This window comes from Puntigrus tetrazona, unplaced genomic scaffold (assembly GCF_018831695.1).
Source record: "Puntigrus tetrazona isolate hp1 unplaced genomic scaffold, ASM1883169v1 S000000001, whole genome shotgun sequence".
Lineage (NCBI taxonomy): Eukaryota > Metazoa > Chordata > Actinopteri > Cypriniformes > Cyprinidae > Puntigrus > Puntigrus tetrazona.
The window spans coordinates 3,648,523-3,668,406 of record NW_025047681.1 but is presented as its reverse complement, the minus strand read 5'-3'; the positions used below and the strand labels follow the sequence as shown (position 1 = coordinate 3,668,406).

The following is a 19,884-nucleotide window of genomic DNA, read 5'->3' as shown; positions in this document are numbered from 1 at the left end:
CATACTGCAACTGTATTGAAGAATAAAGGACGAGCCCTGTTTTTCTATGTAAATCAGTAGAAACACAGTGCACAGGTACAAAGTAATTTAAACGGTGTGTTCTACCAAGCTGGAACTATTACCCATCAAGTGTAGACCTTTTCACCTACCTAGAGACTTTACTTCTGTTAATTTGATTGCTGTGTACATTCCACCTCAAGCAGCAGCAAACGGCCAGCTCAACGAGCATTGCAAAGGAATGCAATTTAATTGATGCTCAAGGGTTAAACAAAAAAAAAAAATGAATAAATAAAAATAAAAATTCCATTCCTTCTATTGTACAATTTTGCCAAAAATTGCAAATTTAAAATGTATTCATTAAAATTAATTAAAGTTTAAAGAAGGTACACACTAATCCCACAAAAACAGGAGGTAACACTTCAGTGTACTCATCTAAAGCAGAACAATCAGTATCCTCTGTCCACTAGCATGTTTATTTCCTCCACAGACTATTCTTGACCACTTGCTTAATATGTTTAGATTAACTTTGATAAACAGGAATATAAACATTGTAATTACAGTCTGAGTGAAAAGCAATCGGAAATACACTGGTCCAAGGTCTTATCCAACCTCGTCATTACTTTTAATCTGCTGTTTGAATCTGGGTGTGCCTGTCAACATGATTGAAGTCCCTAAGAAACAATATTGTTAAATCTGTATATGAGATTTCCAAATGTATTATATGGGCATCCAACTGTTGAGCTGGCCGTTTGCTGCTGCTTGAGGTGGAATATACACAGCAATCAAATTAACAGAAGTGAAGTCTCTAGGTAGGTGAAAAGGTCTACACTTGATGGGTAATAGTTCCAGCTTGGTAGAACACACCGTTGAAATTACTTTGTACCTGTGCACTGTGTTTCTACTGATTTACATAGAAAAACAGGGCTCGTTCTTTATTCTTCAATAAAGTTGCAGTATGATTTGCTCAGAATAGGTCGAGTCCCAGCTAATGTAATGCAGAGTCCAGGACACACTCATTCAGCCAGATCTTGGAGAAGCATAACATGGAACAATTGTCCATGTCTTCCCCGTTGCTTAGCAAGAGAGTCAGTTGACCCTGTTTCTTTGCAAGCGGGCAGATGTTAGAGAGTAAAATACTGGGAATGCAATGCTGTGCTCAGTGTTTCAGTTCGCTAAAACCACAAGTCAAACCACTGGCTCTTCAGCCTCTTCAGTTTGATGTAGGCCAGGGCTCAACCACGAGAAGTCAGCTACTGTTACTAAGCACTATCCACTCATTAAGACTAGACAACAGGGGAAAATCCCATGTTCTACTGAACAGAGACGTACAAAAGTCCCAGCTTTCTCATAGGAGGTCTCAGAACATAAACTTGTATGGACAATATTTCAGTGCATATGAACAATTGGAGGTGATTGAACCCTCTTAAGGTGGCAGAAGGTCTGACGAGGAAACAGGACTCAGAGACTACACTATGAAAAGGTTTTCCAGATACTCAATATGGACCACAGACCTCTACTGGTTGTTATTTACTAAACCGTGGACTAACTGTACTCTTGCATTCCTACAGTTTATTCCAAAATGCTTTGTATCAGGAACTGTGAGCAGACCCTGAATACATATAAAAAATATTTAACACAAAATCTTGCATTTTGCATAATTATAAAGTTTATTATATACGTTTAACACCACGTAACATGCTGTTAGGGTCAGGATCTGTCTTGCCACCCACAAAAGAACAGATGGGGGTAAAGACAAAGCCAACAGCATTTTTTTTTTTTTAATCATTTTTTTTGGGGGGAATATAAAGTGCCTTTATACTTATTTTGCTGCAAAATTCCTCAGTTGCACCATTAACCTGCATATAAAACTGACACATACTCTGTCTGTTTGTCTCAAAAATGAATCGCTTGATATACTCTCAATTGTAAGTCGCTTTGGATAAAAGCGTCTGCAAAATGACTAAATGTAAGATTATATTTTGGGCAGATGAGCGCTATTACTGCTTTCCTGACATGAATGGATATTTAATGGTTTTTTTTTTTTTTTTTTTACATCACATACCAACTGCACTGACCAGGTCTCCCTGGTAGAGGAGACTGAAGACTCAACAGGATTTCCTGGCTAAATAAAGATTGTGAGGAAATGAGCTGCTGTAAAATAAATTTTGGGTGGTTTTCTTTAGGGACAGATAACATCTTGCTGCACATACACAAACATCTAGGGGAGAGCAGAGCACAAACCAACACGTCTTAAAATCCATTTGTATTTTTTGTACATTTATTTTATGCGTGTATACTTTTTTTGAAAAATATATTTTATAAGCACCAACACTGATCTTGCATACCCCTCACACAATTAGTCAGTCAATAATTTCTTAACCAAAATATTATTACTAAATCTGTAAATGTAAAATCTGGTGTAATCTTTATTTGACTTCCTATGCGTAATCAAAACATTAATTAACTTTGTAGTGTTTGAACCAGTCAGACAAAACGTTCATTAGTTTTAAAAAATTATTTATTATTAGATTAAACGATTAGCACAGAGCCCTCACACAACACCAGACTCGGGGCCTATACAGACGTGGACAAAATTGTTGGTACCCTTTGGTCAATGAAAGAAAAAGTCACAATGGTCACAGAAATAACTGTTATCTGACAAAAGTAATAATAAATAAAAATTCTATAAATGTTAACCAATGAAAGTCAGACATTGTTTTTCAACCATGCTTCAACAGAATTATTTAAAAAAAATAAACTCACCGAAACAGGTATGGACAAAAATGATGGTACCCTAGAAAACACTGAAAATAATGTGACCAAAGGGACATGTTAATTCAAGGTGTGTCCACTAATTAGCATCACAGGTGTCTACAACCTTGTAATCAGCCATTGGGCCTATATATATGGCTCCAGGTAATCACTGTGTTGTTTGGTGATATGGTGTGTACCACACTCGACATGGACCAGAGGAAGCAAAGGAAAGAGTTGTCTCAAGAGATCAGAAAGAAAATTATAGACAAGCATGTTAAAGGTAAAGGCTATAAGACCATCTCCAAGCAACTAGATGTTCCTGTGACTACAGTTGCACATATTATTCAGAAGTTTAAGATCCATGGGACTGTAGCCAACCTCCTGGACGTGGCGCAGGAGGAAAATTGATGACAAATCTAAGAGACGGATAATCCGAATGGTAACAAAAAGAGCCTAGAAAGACTTCTAAAGAGATTCAAGGTGAACTTCATGCTCAAGGAACATCAGTGTCAGATCGCACCATCCGTCGTTGTTTGAGCCAAAGTGGACTACATGGGAGACGACCAAGGAGGACACCATTGTTGAAAACGAATCATAAAAAGCAAGACTGGAATATGCCAAACTACATGTTGACAAGCCACAAAGCTTCTGGGAGAATGTCCTGTGGACAGATGAGACAAAATCGAAGTTTTTGCCAAGGCACATCAGCTGTATGTTCACAGACGAAAAAATGAAGCATATCAAGAAAAGAACACTGTCCCTACTGTGAAACATGGAGGAGGCTCTGTTATGTTCTGGGGCTGCTTTGCTCATGTCTGGCACAGGGTGTCTTGAATCTGTGCAGGGTACAATGAAATCTCAAGACTATCAAGGAATTCTAGAGAGAAATGTACTAGCCAGTGTCAGAAAGCTTGGTCTCAGTCGCAGGTCATGGGTCTTGCAACAGGACAATGACCCAAAACACACCGCTAAAAACACCCAAGAATGGCTAAGAGGAAAAAAATTGGACTATTGTAAAGTGGCCTTCTATGAGCCCTGACCTCAATCCTATTGAGCATCTTTGGAAGGAGCTGAAACATGCAGTCTGGAAAAGGCACCCTTCAAACCGGACACAACTGGAGCAGTTTGCTCATGAGGAGTGGGCCAAAATACCTGCTGAGAGGTGCAGAAGTCTCATTGACCGTTACAGGAAGCGTTTGATTGCAGTGATTGCCTCAAAAGGTTGCGCAACAAAATATTAAGTTAGGGTACCATCATTTTTGTCCAGGTCTGTTTTAGTGAGTTTATTTTTTTAATAATTCTGTTGAAGCATGGTTGAAAAACAATGTCTGACTTTCATTGGTTAACATTTATAGAATTTTATTTATTATTACTTTTGTCAGATTAAAGTTATTTCTGTGACCATTGTGAGTTTTTCTTTCATTGACCAAAGGGTACCAACAATTTTGTCCACGTCTGTATCTCTGTAAACAACCTCTAGAGCCCTGGTTACCATGGTAACCAGTACATCTCAGCCAGATCCTTAATTCACTCTAGAGACACACTGCTATAGAAATGGCTTCTTTGAGGACTTTCCTATTATATACCCCAGGTCATTTTGTATATTCTCTTTTTTATATGCCATTTTATACAGTCTTATGATAGACCTCACAATTAGTCTGTGGTTCTTTGAAACACGGAGAAGATGTGGAGGTAAACTCCTTTGCAACCCTTAAGTTTTTGTGCAAGGCCTTTTGGCCTTGACTTCCCATTCAACCAAAGATTCTTGGATCTCAGCCGATCTTCCTCTAAAGTCTTTTCACCTCTACCGGGAAGAAACTCTAAATCATTATCTTTGGAATTCATCGCTCTTCAAACCAAGAAGCTCACGAGCGCAAGTCCAAAAGCTTGAAAACATCAAGAAATTTAGCTTAGACTGCATCTGGATACTCCTCAATGACCAAGGCATACAACAATTTCATGAGGTCTCATTAAGGTGTCTCAACTTCACAGCCAAATTAAACTCCTGTCGCAACGCCTGAACAAGAACCCATGCAACTCGGCTACGCTCATCTGAGGTCCGAGGCGGGAGAATAGATTGAGAAATCAGCTCTGCCTCAACTATGGAAAGTCCTCACTTTCCTGAAAGGCTGTGATGAGTGTCTCCCATTCCTCAGAATACCTTAGACTACCAATTCTTTTTAAAGTTTAAATGATGTGTACAAGCTGATACCTTAATGATGCTGCTGGGAATTTTGTGGATCTAACCTTTGCTAAAACCCATGATCTCCCTCTGCTTCCATGTGATTCTGGGGTGGCGGTGGCAGCTCCATCGTATCTCCCCAACCATCAGATTCTCCTGTGATACCGGCCGAATACCAAGTTCTGGTGGAGGCTTTCAGTGAACAGGAGGCTACTAAACCACCAAAACAACCATATGACTGTGCTTTTTCAAACGTTTGAAGTTCAGTTTAAAGTCCACTAAATCCTGGAATGTTTATCAAAAACCTTAATTTTTGAAAGAAATGCATAAACTACATAGGGTTGAGTAAATTATCAGGAAATTTTCATTTGAAAGTGAACTTATCCTTTAAGTTCACTTTCAAATGAACATATCCTAAACTAGAAAGTCAGCTTTTTGTAACTGAAATAAACTTGTACTGACTGATAATAAAATATATCAGTGCATTTATGTTGTTTTAAGATGCATCCCAGTAATTTTTTCTAAGCGTGTATAAAAATTAAATGTACATGACATAGAAAATACTGACAAGTATTACCTTTAATATTGTTAATTAAGTAGATAGTACATGGCACATTTTATACTGCATGCTCTACAAAATTAGTTAATTGCAGAATTTGTGTTTTTATACAACATACCACACACTGGCCAGTGAAAAAGAGGAGTAATTATGAGTTCTAGATAACCAATTATAACTGCATTTAAATGTTTAACATTTTCAAATGATGTCAAGATTTCTTTAACAAAGATTGACCCTCTTCATCATCCATTCATGCCATTTCAACATCGTCTACAGAAAAATGAGAATTAAGAGATTTATTAGATGAAGTAACAAAGAACATCCCAATAACACAAACTGATATTTATAATTGTATCAGTCTCCAGTGTAAAGAAACATTCAAAAACTAGTATAAAAGAAAAGGCAGTTTAAAAATAACCTTACTTTGTATTTATAATCCAGAGGCTTTGGTGACTTTAGAGCCACTTGAAGTATTCCTAAAATGCAGTTAAAAAAAATTACTGTAAACTAATTCTTTTGTGACAGGTTAGGCATTTAAAAGAGTAAAGGTTACAACATACCTTTCTGGAAGAGGTTTAGCTTGTAGCTTAAAGACAAGAAACTTCATTTAATGCTTGTACATGAATATTAAATTGAAAAAAAAGTTACAAAATTTGCCCACCTTCAGCAGCCTCAGTGCAAAATGCAGAGAGTTATTTCTACAGGGGTCATACTGCTCATTGCACTTCATTGCTGACTTCACTGAATTAGCGAATTCTTCAGGTATGCCATGCTTCAAACGGAAAACTTTATACAACTTTCCATTCAGAAAATGACTCACATTTTCTTTAATCACAGCGACACTTTGCTGTGATGAAAACAACGTTGAGATTTTTTCATACCAATTTGTACCTAAAGGGGCTGCAAGAAACACCATTACCATACACCATACTCTATTTTTCATTAAGCTTGCTCAGTTACACTAGCATTTTCAGTACGTGCAAATGTATTTCTTGCCTGTTAACTCAATGACTTCTTCGTTTCCACAGTACACTCCAGCATGATAAAGTGGGCTGGATTCATCAATCATGTTTCTCAAAATGAGATCACCTTCTCTTAGGTTTGGTAGTTCACTGTCAGAAATGTCACCCTTGCCTTCCATCACGGTTTCAAACTCCTTGCTGGTTTCTGACATCAGGAGTTCACACTCGTCCCAGGTAAGCATTGTGCCTAGTGGGGGAAAAAAAAATGTTTGCTTCCTTGTTTTTATAAGAATCTTATAGAGAGAGAGAGCACAAGAGCACATAGTTTATTACTCTTTAAACAAAAGGAGTATTAAGGACTGATAAACATTTTAGGGTAATTAACTATTCTTGAGTATTATTTTTAGTTTAGGAGATTTTTCAGATGAAGTAACAAAGAGCATCCCAATAACACAGAAAACATCTCCAGTTCACATATGTAACCATGGATCCTAATGGGAACAAAACACTGCATCGTGACACTTTGGGAACGACTCCTGCATGACCACACTCTGAATCCGCTGTTGCATTAGTCCAATGGATGGAAACAACGTCATAAGTGGGTGACGTCAGAGACCAGGAAGCTTAAAAGCACATGAGGCAAAGCCTGTGTCAGCCTCTGCCATGAGGAACTGCACTGGGAGGGATGCCAGAAGTATGCAACTCATTCCTTATGAATGTTCATTCTTGGGAACTTGATCTGCATAATGACACTTTGGGAATGAGATGCCCACACCACCAGAAGTCCCTGACCTTTGTCTCTGTCTTTCTTTAGCTATAAAGATCAGAATGAGAGGACTAAAGAACCTGGGGTATTATCAATGTCTGGACAGATGTCTGGAACTGGGACACCTGGAGAGAATCTTCCAGAGAGCCATCTAGGAAAGAAATCAGGTCCAAGGACAATGCTTGGCCCGGCCAGAATGGGGCTACTAACAGTAGAGCGAACACTGTCCCTACACATTCTCACCAGAACTCCCAGAAGCAGAGTTGTCAGGGGAAATGTATACAGCCAAAGCGTTGGCCAGTTTCAGGAGCTGTAGGATCTAGAGAAAACCAGAAGGTTCCATATGTCCTTCACCAACTCACGTTCAAACTCATCTAGGTCTTTCAGCAGCGTGTCTGCTTCCACATTGAGATTCCCAGAAAAGAAAAGTGCTCCTCAGTGAGAGGAACTTCTCCTGGAACCACAGGAGGATCTGGTGTGCCAGTCTGTACAATAGGTTCAAGCACAGACACTCGTGGTGGTTGATGCACAAGACCACCACTGTGTTATCGGTGTGCACCAACACATGGTGATCTCTCAGCTCTGGGAGAAAATATTTCAATACTAGAAACACAGCCAGCATCTCCAGGCAGTTGATGTGCCACACCAGATGGCAACTACTACACAGAACACAGGCCGAGTGGCCACTCACGACTGCACCCCAACCGGTGAGAGATGCATTTGTTGCTAGCGTTACACAGTGACAAGGCCATGGAGTGCCCAACAGCACGAGCGGTCTTCTTTATGGTGTGGAGAGACAGATCAGTGGACCTCCTGAGCTTAGAGATGTCATGCGTTCAGACTCATCTAGCTATTTCAGCAGGTTAGCCTAGTATGCTTGTAATACCACCATGGTATGCAAGCAAGCACCAGCATGGCACACTGCCAAGTACCCCTTGCCCCCTAGCACTGAGATGGGATCTCGGTGTGCAGATCTGGGAAAAATGGCAGGCTTCTATAGAGGTGGTGGACAACCACATAAGAAATGTTCATCCTGTTAGCTTTTGCGTAGCTCGGCTTGTTTCTTGGCCGGCCAGTCGATGTTAAGCTTGGCCGCTGTGTAAGTAACGACCTCCAAGAGCTCCTTATTGTATTATAGTATTGTGATTGGGGCAGAAAATCATCAGCACCCTCTACATCAACCTCATGAGAGGAAGAAAGAGTAAGCATTGATTCTGCTCCTCTAGTTCGCATTGCGAGCCCCACAATTGTAAACTGTACTCTACTTTGGCAGCAGCGGGACCCAAACCGTGGGATTCTCCTTTGAAATCCCCTTCCTCAAAGAGGGATTTCCGTGAGTGGAGTTCGGCAAGCCACGCAAAGCAATGATGTACCGTGGGCATGGGAACGCACAGTGCTTCCTTTAAACTTCCTGGTCTCTGGCCCATAACGTTGCCCAAACCATTGGAAAGATGCTACAGCAGATTTAGACATTGGTCACGCAGGGTGCATTCCCAAATCATTGTGACGCAGCTAGTTCCCAAGAAGAAACTGATATTTATAATTGTATTTTATCACACTCTCGAGTGTGCAGAAAACTGAAAAAAAAAATTAAAAAAAATTTTAAAAAAAACAACAACATTCAAAAGTGCTATAATAGCTAGCAGAGCCAGTTTGAAAATGATCTTACTCTGTGTTCCAGAGGCTTTGGTGATTTTAGAGCTGCTTGAAGTCTTCCTAAAACAGTTCAAATTAACTTATGTTAACTAATTGTTTCACATTTAAAAACCAATATCTGGTGCAGGTTAGGCATTTAGAAGAGTTTGTTGTCATACCGTTCTGGAAGAAGTGGAGCTTGTAGCTTAAAAGACAAGAAACTTAATTTAATGCTTATACATGAATATTATATTAAATTGAAAAAAGTAAAAAAAAAAATTTTTGCCCACCTTCAGCAGTCTCAGGGCAAATTGCAGAGAGTTATTTCTACAGGGGTCATACTGCTCATTGCACTTCATTGCTGACTTCACTGAATTAGCGAATTCTTCAGGTATGCCATGCTTCAGACGGAAAACTTTATACAACTTTCCATTCAGAAACTGACTCACGTTTTCTTTAATCACAGCGGCACTTGGCCTTGGCAAAAACAGCGTTGAGATTTTTTCATACCATTTTGTACCTAAAGGGGCTGCAAGAAACACCATTACCATACACCATACTCTATTTTTCATTAAGCTTGCTCAGTTACACTAGCATTTTCAGTACGTGCAAATGTATTTCTTGCCTGTTAACTCAATGACTTCTTCGTTTCCACAGTACACCCCAGCATGATAAAGTGGGCTGGATTCATCAATCATGTTTCTCAAAATGAGATCACCTTCTCTTAGGTTTGGTAGTTCACTGTCAGAAATGTCACCCTTGCCTTCCATCACGGTTTCAAACTCCTTGCTGGTTTCTGACATCAGGAGTTCACACTGTCCCCAGGTAAGCATTGTGCCTAGTGGGAAAAAAAAATGTTTGCTTCCTTGTTTTTATAAGAATATTTTTAACTTTTAAAGAATATTGAGAAAGAGAGAGACAGAGAGAGAGACAGAGAGAGAGAGAGAGAGAGAGAGACAGAGAGAGAGAGAGAGACAGAGAGAGAGAGACAGAGAGAGAGAGAGAGACAGAGAGAGAGAGAGACAGAGAGAGAGAGAGAGAGACAGAGAGACAGAGAGAGAGAGAGAGAGAGAGAGAGAGAGAGAGACAGAGACAGAGAGAGAGAGAGACAGAGAGAGAGACAGAGACAGAGACAGAGAGAGAGAGAGAGAGAGAGAGACAGAGACAGAGACAGAGACAGAGAGAGAGAGAGAGAGCTCATAGTTTACTGCTCATGAAACAATAGTAGTAAGAATTCCTCAGTAATTTATACTACATTTTTCAGATGAAGTAACAGAGCATTTCAACAACACAGAAATCTAATATTTATCACAGCCATTCAAAATGATCTTACTCTATTAGTGATCCAGAGGCTTTGGTGATTTTAGAGCCACTAGAAGTGTTCCTGAAACAGTTAAAATAATTTTTTTAAAACAAAGACATCCTTTCAAAGAGCAAAGGTTGTAACATACAATTTAATAATAAATGTTTAGGAGTAGTTAACTACAGTGTGCTGAATATTATGTTGAAAAATATGAATAATACTTAATAAATGTGTTAGCTTACAGTGCCCGATTATCAACAACATTGTCAATGAAAATACTAAGTTGTACTTACAAATCCGAGTGTTATGAAGAGTGCCAGTCAGTAAAGGAGAGCTTCTTTTGGGTTACACACCGAAGCACAAGCAGTATATAACTCCCACAGCGTTCTTGGTGGGCGTCAACACATTTGGCTTTGGAATGTACTTTCGTATTTCTGTTCGAAGAGATAAGAGAAAGAGAAAGCAAGTGAGCGAGGGGGATATTTTCCACTGCTTGAAAGTGAGAAAACTCCTAAATGAAACTAATCGGTCTTGATCAGGTTCTGTAATTCAGTTGAGATGTTCTACATAGTACACTTACATGAAAATGACATCACATTAAATTAATTTCCATTACACATCTCGTTGTAACCTTTTATTCAAAAGTTGACAAATCAGACTGCACTTTCAAGGGTTAAAGTGTGTGCATCTGCAACTAAAAGACTGAACGTAGTTTTCCTTCGACTTCCTGTCTGGTTATGGAGTGTTTACGCAGTAGAAAAGGCCACTTACAAACGTTACTGCCGCTCGTCAACAGCAGCTCGCACAGTTGCTAGGGAACGAGAACAGGCATTACCGCCGCTCCCTATACGCAGAGTACGTAGTTATTATACCGCCCGACAGTACCGTGCAAAAAGTATTGCAACATATTCATAAACACAATGAAACTTATTGCACAAACTAGTGCTGCAGTAATATTAAAGCAAAGACAATTGTTGTGTTTAGTTTTTCTACTTTTAACCAAGTATGCACTTAAGATGCATGCAGATGTCCCCTAGTGCGCTATTACCGAAAGCACTTTACTAAAGTACCTCAATTATTTTAGACTCATCGCTCTACACAATTAGTCATTTCCTTCCTTCCTTCCTAAACCAGACCAGGCCCCGCAGTGCAGGATGGGCCTGAATGTCCCAGGGCTGGAGAACGGAAACATGTCCTCAAACACTCCCAAGAGGCCACTTCCTTGCAAAGGGAACGCAAACTCTGAGGACGGCTCTTATGTCGATATATTGTACATATTGACATTAAACATTCAAATCGGTAACAGAGAAGCATTGAAATTACATGAAGCTGTAACGCAGAAGTTCAGATATTTGTAGTGGGTTCGTTTTTTTAGATAAAACACAGATAAACACAGGCCTATCAGTCTTTACTAAAATATTAGAATTAGTTATTAACTTTAGTATGGCGTATGTTTTTCTACAGCAGTAGGAAATATGACACAGCGAGACAGGCATACGAATTACCGGAGTGATCAAGTCTGGTTAAAGCGCTTGAGGAAACATCTTGCACGACACTAAAGCAACACTAAAGACTAGCAGTCGTCTTATTGTCAGAATACATCTGCGCGCTATGAATCCTGGGATACGGTAAGCTAGGTGTCCATTGGATGTACACTTTATTCTCTTCAAACAGGAAATGCCAAAGATGAACGTGAAGAACAATGTTTAGTCTCGGTATACATGTATACTTGGATAAGGTGCAGAGATGTTAGTTTCACCCACCGTTCTCCATAGCTCTGCTGCGCTTAATATTACAGTAAACTGTGTGGACTAATAAACTAAACAGTAAGCTGAAATATCAATTTCTCCATGACCAGAGACAAACAGCTCTTCAAAACAAGTTCTTCTTTAAACTTGAGATCGTATATGACGTTTTTAAATTAAGCAGGAATAAAATTCACAGAAAAACGGTCTATGAAGTAAAGCATATGCACTACATGAACCACACCACCTTACATCCTCCATTTTACGAAACTCTGTATCCGTGAAGTTAGTGGAAACCATCATGAAACCTCTCGAGGGCTTTTACCAAAAGCATTTAGCACAACACATTAAAATGGTCAACGATAAGGTCGCAAACAAAGAAAAAACTAAGTTTGGAGATGTTATAGTTCAGCTGATCAGAACGCCATACGCGCCGAGACAAAATGGCGGCGTGGAAATGGCAAATAAAAGCATCAAAACGACGCGCTGCGTTCAAGAAAGACACACTCGACGTGAATGAGTCGGTGTCTGTGATGTATGACAGCTTTCAGACAGTGCCTAACGGTGCTTTTTTTTTAAACTTTTGTCGTGTAGTTGCAGCAGAAGCGACTCACCCGCAGCGGCGCGACCAATAGGACGCGCGAGCTCATTAACGCCGGATTTAAAGGACCTTGGACCAGAAGACAAATAGCGCTCATCCGTTACATTTTTATATAGACGGGCGTAGTTCATACAAAGGCATATTTCCGGTTTTCAACATCGGCAGAGGTTTGTTTGAGCTTTTGCGCCCGAAGTTAACACGTTTCTTGTTTACAGAGGATACTTAATTTAATATTGTTTAGGCACTTAAAGGCTGTAGTTTAACATGATGTCCAAAGTCAACATGCCCTGGGAAGTCAATCTAACTTCACAGTTTCTCATATTGATACTGTTTATTTCTTACTTTTCACCAATTCGTTGGACTCTTGATGATTGGATCAATGCTTTATTTTTATATTATCTAACATAAATACTACAAGTTAGGCTGAATTGCACACGGTAAATAATCATAAAACATGATCAATTGTACATGTGTTCCATGAGTTCAACACACTGAAGTACTCAACCTGATCTGTAGTTTGTTGGTCTCATTTTTAAGCAGTGGAAAATATCCCCCTCGCTCACTTGCTTTCTCTTTCTCTTATCTCTTCGAACAGAAATACGAAAGTACATTCCAAAGCCAAATGTGTTGACGCCCATCACGAACGCTGTGGGAGTTATATACTGCTTGTGCTTCGGTGTGTATCCCAAAAGAAGCTCTCCTTTACTGACTGGCACTCTTCATAACACTCGGATTTGTAAGTACAACTTATTGTATTGTTAAGTAAAACCGGTTACAGTCTATTTTCCATTTATTATTATTATTAAATTATGTACTAATTTATTTATGACTCTAAATTTGGACAAATATGTTTAAAACTAATTCTTCAACACTGTAGTTGACTACTCAAACATGTATTATTGAATAGCTGTGTATATGTGGTGTGAATTAATGATGAGATTCTCCTCAGTGGCAAGGTAAATCGTTTTTCCATTTTTCAAGTAACTAGTGAAGTAACACGCATCAAAGTTACTATTTTAGTTCATTTGTTTCCCCATTTATTTAGTACTCCCCTGTCCCCATATTAAGACAAATCAGGGGTAAGTGTCGTTTATGTGCCGTTACTGTAGTTTGAACTAAATGTGAACATGCAGGTATTCATCTAACTTGCATAAAAGAGTTGCGGTATCCCTTAAAATTAATGAAAATTCAGAATACGATGTAAACCTGCAATAATTGGCTTTTTAACACAAGCGGCCTTTTTCCATTTATGAACCTGTATCCTATCTGCTGACCGTCACTGATTTTTTTTCTTCTTCTTTTTTTTTTTTTTTTTTGTTTTTTTAATTGCCAAACAGTGAACTTTTTCCTCCTGCATCCTATTCTTTATACAATCCAGAATAACAGCACAGCTGGAAGGTTTGTATGAACTTCGTGAATTTACATGTCCCTCTGCCTGAGACTTATTTATTTCACTCTTGGTGTGAAAGTGCTTTTACATTACATGCATAATGTAACTTATTAAAACAATCTTTACTTTTAGGCAGTAACACAATATTGCAATGCAAGTAACTTTCTCCAACACTGTTTCTTATTACTACTAGTAGCACTATAGTGAACTATACGCTTTCTAAAGTTTAAAATAGCCTTCACAAACAAGTAAGCAAAAGCTTTTTTCACTAGGCACAATGCTTAACTGGGACGAGTGTGAACTCCTGATATGTGGCACCCACAAGGATTTTGAACAAATTTTTGAAGCGCGACGGTCCCATTTCTGACAGAGATGTATCAAGGCTAAGAGAAGGTGATCTCATTTTGAGGACCATGGATGTGGAATGCAGCCCATTTTATCATGCTGGGATTTACTGTGGCAACGAAGAAGTCATTGAGTTTACAGGCAAGAAATACTCATGGATGTTCTGAAAATATTACTGTAATAAAGCAAACTCAAGTAAGCACAGCAAACAGTTGTTCCCCTTCAGTCGGTCATGTTCAACAGATGTCAGAACAGACTAATGAATTGGGCATCGCTTAGGGCAGGGGGTGTCAAACTCAGTTCCTGGAGGGCTGCAGCCCTGCACAGTTTAGATCCAACCTTGTTCAAACACACATACCATGCAGTTTTCAAATGAGCCTAAATGACTTGATTAGCTAGATCTTGTATGTTTTATTAGGGTTGCATCCAAACCCTGCAGGGTTTCATCCCTCCTGAAACTGAGTTTGACACCCCTGGCTTAGGGAGACCAATATATTTTGAGTGTAACAAAAACGGGCCAGTGCGTGTTGGACTGCGATAATTTGCAACAGCTGCTCTGCACAGACATGCGAATATTCAGTGATCTTTGCTTTGCTTTCACTTTGGAGCTGCACTCATGGGCTGTTCGTACGTGTGTTTTATCTACAGAAGTGTTGAAAAACGAGCCGCTCCTTTGGAAAGGAGCTTCTGTGTGTCTAGATTTATGGAGTTGGGAATGTTGGTCGCGTTCTTGTGGGAGATTAAAACACGGCTCACTGGTGACGCTGCGTCTTCCATGAGAGTGGGGGTGCTTAAACAGCCTTGCATGATTGTATTGTTTTTCTAGCTGCAAGGAGATGACCATCTCCGTGTTAAGATTGGGACTCTAGTATCTGGAGAGAATATACACTTTGTATATTCCCCCTGGGCAAGCTCAAAAGGAGGCCTACTTTACCTCCTTGGGCTCCTCATTCCTCAATGACACTGCAGCCAGTGGAGCTTCCAAAAAGGGCATGGTGTTCATGCTGTACCAGTCATCACTTTTGGGGCTGCCCCAGAAGACCAATGTCATTCGCTGCATCAGAGAGTGAGTGCATGTCCTCCAGGGATGACGTTTTGGCCACGCTGCCCCCTTTTGGATGTGGCATTGTTGCCCGACCCAGAGATGACTGCTGTGCTTCTCTGGGCCGCTGCCAGTGTCAGCCTTGAGTGTTAAGCCTCTGTGTCCTGAGCCCTGTCTGGACAGTTGGTTCCTTGGGAAGGGTCGTGCTGGTTCTCAGCAGCCTGGATGCCACACTTTCAGAAGTCGGTTTAGTCGACAAAGTTTGGTTCTGTTAGGAGGACCAGCTGCTGCCTCCATCCCGTTGTGTAGCAATGGATGATGTGTTCATAGCAACTTGCCACTCCCTTCTCCCTCACTATTCACCAGAAGGTAGCAGAGGGTGTGTAAGAAGACCTGGTGGCATCCGCGAACCACAGACGTACCTCGCTGCCCCACCTAGGGTGCATCTGCGGTTCCATTAGTCTTGCTTGCGTTTTCCACGCCATCTCAGTGGCTCATCGAATTCAATCCAATTCAGCTATGCAATTTCAGTTCATTCACCATCCCCCCCCAAGTTCAGGGACGTTCATTTCACTTCTGTGCAGAGTTGCAATGCCCTTGCAGAAAGTGATCAACGTCTCTGATTATTCATTGCATGCATGGCAAGGGGCCCCATGTCCAGCAGAACTGTGAGCCTTACCAGCCAGACCTGATGTCAGCTCAAAGGCCTTGGATGGGAGACGCGGCTGATCCCTCCACGTAGTGGCGCCCTGTGGGTATAAAGCCACCACAATTGCACTCTCAGCCTGGGGGGTCACCTCCATGTAACCCTTAGCAACCCCAACATTAAGGGGAGTGAGGAGAAGGAAGCGTCAAGCAGAGAAAATGCCCTCCACAACATTGTGACCTCCTCATACAATTCCAGGTAAAATGGCACTGATTCAGGTTACAGCGGTGTCCCACTCTGTTTTTTGGACTTTTTGGAGACCTCCTTTTCTTTTACTGTCATATTGCATGCTGAACAGTGCTTGATCAAACTTGTGCGTTTTTAGCAAAGATGCTTTTACTTTTTCCAGCCTGTTCAGTTTGATTAAACAATGTCTTCAATGTAGACTTAAGAAGAGACAACTGTTTGTGTGTTATTAGTTTAGTCCAACTGTGTTTGTGTAATTATGACGTGTGACAATCCAGGTATGGTTGCAAGTAAAAAAAAACAACCTAGCAAATATCTACCAAATGTTAGATAAATCTGTATGTTTAGTTTGATTGATTTATTGTTCATTTACACCATCTAGCACGTCAACCGCCAGTTGGGGCAGGATTTGCCAGTTTTTCAGCATCCTCATCATCCTGTGCATCCTCATCAAATATGGAGGGTGGAGTGAGCAAAGTAAATGTGAATACTTTCATCGGTAACAAAGCGTATGTTGTTCTTCGTCTGAAGAAGGGCATACCCACGGATTTTGCTGAAAAAGTTAAGGCGGCAATGAAATCAAAAAAAAAATACAATCTCTTGTTCTACAACTGTCTGCATTTTGCTCTTGAGCTGCTGGGGGTAGGTTCATAACACTTTATGTAATTTTTACATGTTCTTAAAAGTACTAAGTGGAGGTTTTGATCTTTTTCCAGCTAACCACACGGTCTCTTCCAGAACGGTACAGTACAACAACTCTTTTTAATGTCTCTATGAGTTCTAGAAAGCGTGTCAAAATGGCTATGCTCAATACAGAAGAGCTGTGTTTGAGTCAGTATAGTTAATTGGAACTTTCTGATAACAATAATGTAACCCATGGCCACATGTACACATCCACAATGCCTATTTAGTATAAAGAATCTTTGCCCACTTACTTGCAGTGATATATAAGAAAAACCGACAAAGCGGTATTATTATACTGATGACTTTAGGTCTGCAAAATGACTAAAACCCCAAAACAAATACAGGCCAATATATGATGTCATACTCTATGGATTATGTTTTTTTAAATATTAAATAACCCAATGCATTCCAAATGTCCTAACATACAGAAAAGCACAATAACTATAAAGATCACAATGTTAGCTCATTATAGCAAGATGGATTCTGGCTGTCAGAGTTCATCTTGTTCACCAGCTGGAAGAAAGACGTTCTGAAAATGATTCCAACAATATCGTTTCTCTGTTCCTTTTATCATCATAGCTGTAGTTTGGACTGATTTTTAGAACTATATCTTTAAGGTGAAAAGGGAGCCTACTTTCAAAATTAATAATTCTCACTTTGAACTTGTTGATTATCAGCATTTAATCATATTGCTCTTTTTCTTTTAGATGTTGATGTCAACGGGAGCAAGAGAAATATTGTGAAATGTTGTTTAAATAAAAATTAAACATGTATTTTGGGCCATATTGCCCCACACAATGTTTCCCCGGCAATTCCTTGCGCCGTGTCATGATTAAGTAATGTAACCATGACAGGATTAGAGGCTACCACAATAATTCATCATTTTTTTTAGTTTATAATTGATTACTCTATTATTATTTGCCCTCTTCATGGTATTACACCCTTTCCCAGTCTTAATGATTAATCCATTATTTTTACTATAATGTTTGCTAATAGCACTTGTTGTCTTATTTTCCTTTTTTAAACTTGTATTTTCTGTATTATCAATCTAAAATACTATTTTATTTGTATGCTTTCTCCCCCACCCCTTGTCACAATGATAAACACACACACACACACACACACACACACACTCAATCACAGACACATGAATGCAGACATTCATTTAGAAGTTTTCCCACTCGTCCACCAATTTAGCTACTAAAAGTATAAGTTAGCAGCCATTTTTTAACTTCTACTAGCCACAGAACAAGCAAACCGTTGTGTGAGTACTAGGGGTGTGCAGTATTGATAAATGCTATCACTGATAATTAGACAATATTTTGAACTGCTATCTTAAGGACTGCTAGCTGACTCCTAATGTTTTTGATACTATGTGTGGTCAGCCTACAACACTCTAATAAATGTTTTTAAATTTATACAATCTTTTTTTTTTTTTTTCTATTATTTTTTTAAGTAATATTTCTTATTTTCTTTACTCTATACCGATTTCTGTTATTGTGAAATATTAACCTGAATTGCATATTCAATTTCAAGATTTTTTTATATAAATATATTGTAAACAACTTCAAAATAAACTCAAATAAAGTCCTTGTCTCTCTGTGATCCAATTGCATGTAAACATGAACAATACATTATACCAAGTATTCTGCACAAATATAAACAATTACATTACATTCACAAAAGTTTCTCTTTTTTTCCCCTTACATCCAGTGAACACGTTTTAAACAAAACATGAACTCTACTGTTATGCTCCTCCTTAAACAGGTCTGAAATTGATTTTCACATTGTGCTTCACGTGGATGACACCGTTTTGACTCGGCTCAAACTAATTTAAAAATTGCACCTCCGCTGATGTCGGAGAAGTCAGAGTCTGCTGAGTCGGTCCAGGAGGTTCCACAGAGCGGGAGGCGGGGCCGTGGGCTGTGCTTGCAGGTGAACCACTTGATCGCGGAAAGGCGTGGTAGGAACCTTTAGGCACGTATTAAGGCTTGGGTCTCAAGACAACACCAGAGCAGGCCAGCCCGAACACAAGGAACTCTTCAATGAGCTGAAATGCTTCGAGGTCCCCGACTCATCACAGTAGCACTGCCCTGGTCCCCAGAAAGACTCAACCTCGGTTTGGTACTACCCTCATGCATTTTAGTGCCTTGGCTCAGTATTCCTGCAGGAAAGCCAGAAATGCAGGGCGGAGCCAAACACTGTAATAAGTACTGTATTAATAACATCTGAATTTAAGTTAGAAGTGGAAGAAACAAACATGTGTGTGTGTGTCAGACTTTTTTTAATAGTCTGTGGCCTAAAAAGATTAAAGTGATCATATAATTTCAACATAATCAGTCAGTATGCCTTGTTTGTAATGTGTTTTATTGTTTTGCTGTCATAGCCATTTCCGCCACTTGCTTGCAGCATTCGGCCAATCACTGGACAGCTGCCATGAACACCTAAAATGAGAACGTTTGGCAGCTCTCTTCAATTCAATGCCGTTGAACAGAATTGACAGAACAAGCCTTAAGCGTCACCGGCAAGAGCTGTTCTGTCAGTCAGATGCGTTATTTTGTGTGGAAAGACAAAAAAGTAGGTTAGATGGAAGTTTTTACATACAAATATAAGGTGAAGGTGCGAATAATACAGTTTTAGACAAACTCGGTAAGTTAACCAGTGAAACAGAAGAACTGTTGTGCGTTTCTTCAATGAATCCGTCTTATTATTATACAAATAGTGAATATTTGATTCAGTAAGCAGCTTTGTTTCTGAAAGAGTCGATGAATGACTCGCTTATTAAGTTTATTTAGACTGTAGTTTCTTGTTTAAAGTGATCGTATATTTCACAATATATTTGTATTTATGTAAAATAAATTAATAAAGCTACTTTTTTGTTGATTCAGAGTTCAAAGTTAACACTTTTACCTTAAATTCGTCTTAAATGAATCGTAAATGAATTAATCTCGTTATTTTGAGATACATTTTATTAATTGGAATTAATTCGATTTTTAGTCAAGCCACCTTTATTTCTAGTGCTTT

At 39.4% G+C, this 19,884-nt stretch overlaps 1 protein-coding gene and 2 long non-coding RNA genes across 4 annotated transcripts; 2 read left to right on the top strand and 1 right to left on the bottom strand.

The window, feature by feature from the left end:
- Nucleotides 1-5,497: 5,497 nt before the first annotated feature.
- LOC122331565 lies at nucleotides 5,498-10,595 on the bottom strand. The gene is made up of 11 exons (XM_043229092.1): nucleotides 10,455-10,595; nucleotides 10,192-10,242; nucleotides 9,484-9,696; nucleotides 9,149-9,387; nucleotides 9,038-9,063; nucleotides 8,893-8,939; nucleotides 6,492-6,704; nucleotides 6,157-6,395; nucleotides 6,056-6,081; nucleotides 5,919-5,971; nucleotides 5,498-5,765 (listed from the first exon to the last, which is right to left on the bottom strand). The coding sequence occupies exons 3-10, from the start codon at nucleotides 9,689-9,691 to the stop codon at nucleotides 5,926-5,928; spliced, it is 1,044 nt and encodes a 347-aa protein (XP_043085027.1). The 5' UTR covers nucleotides 9,692-9,696; nucleotides 10,192-10,242; nucleotides 10,455-10,595; the 3' UTR covers nucleotides 5,498-5,765; nucleotides 5,919-5,925.
- Nucleotides 10,596-12,659: 2,064 nt separating this feature from the next.
- Nucleotides 12,660-15,154, top strand: LOC122331601. Of its 2 annotated transcripts, XR_006248219.1 has the most exons (5): nucleotides 12,660-12,674; nucleotides 13,103-13,243; nucleotides 13,845-13,905; nucleotides 14,170-14,437; nucleotides 14,891-15,154. It is a non-coding gene; the product is annotated as an uncharacterized LOC122331601 (long non-coding RNA). The 2 variants fall into 2 exon arrangements; XR_006248218.1 differs by lacking the exon at nucleotides 12,660-12,674 and having other exon boundaries at nucleotides 13,088-13,243.
- A 1,404-nt stretch (nucleotides 15,155-16,558) lies between these two features.
- Nucleotides 16,559-18,337, top strand: LOC122331605. Its single transcript, XR_006248228.1, has 3 exons — nucleotides 16,559-16,818; nucleotides 16,893-16,918; nucleotides 17,568-18,337. It is a non-coding gene; the product is annotated as an uncharacterized LOC122331605 (long non-coding RNA).
- The last annotated feature ends 1,547 nt before the right edge of the window (nucleotides 18,338-19,884 follow it).

Excerpts from the sequence above, each read along its gene's own strand:
- LOC122331565 (XM_043229092.1), bottom strand. The coding sequence starts at position 9,691 with ATGCTTACCTGGGGACAGTGTGAACTCCTGATGTCAGAAACCAGCAAG. Across the intron at positions 9,064-9,148 it reads TTGCCCTGAGACTGCTGAAG|CTACAAGCTCCACTTCTTCC; the intron begins GTGGGCAAAAAT and ends TTGTCTTTTAAG. Across the intron at positions 6,396-6,491 it reads AGAAGTCATTGAGTTAACAG|CCCCTTTAGGTACAAATTGG; the intron begins GCAAGAAATACA and ends TGTTTCTTGCAG.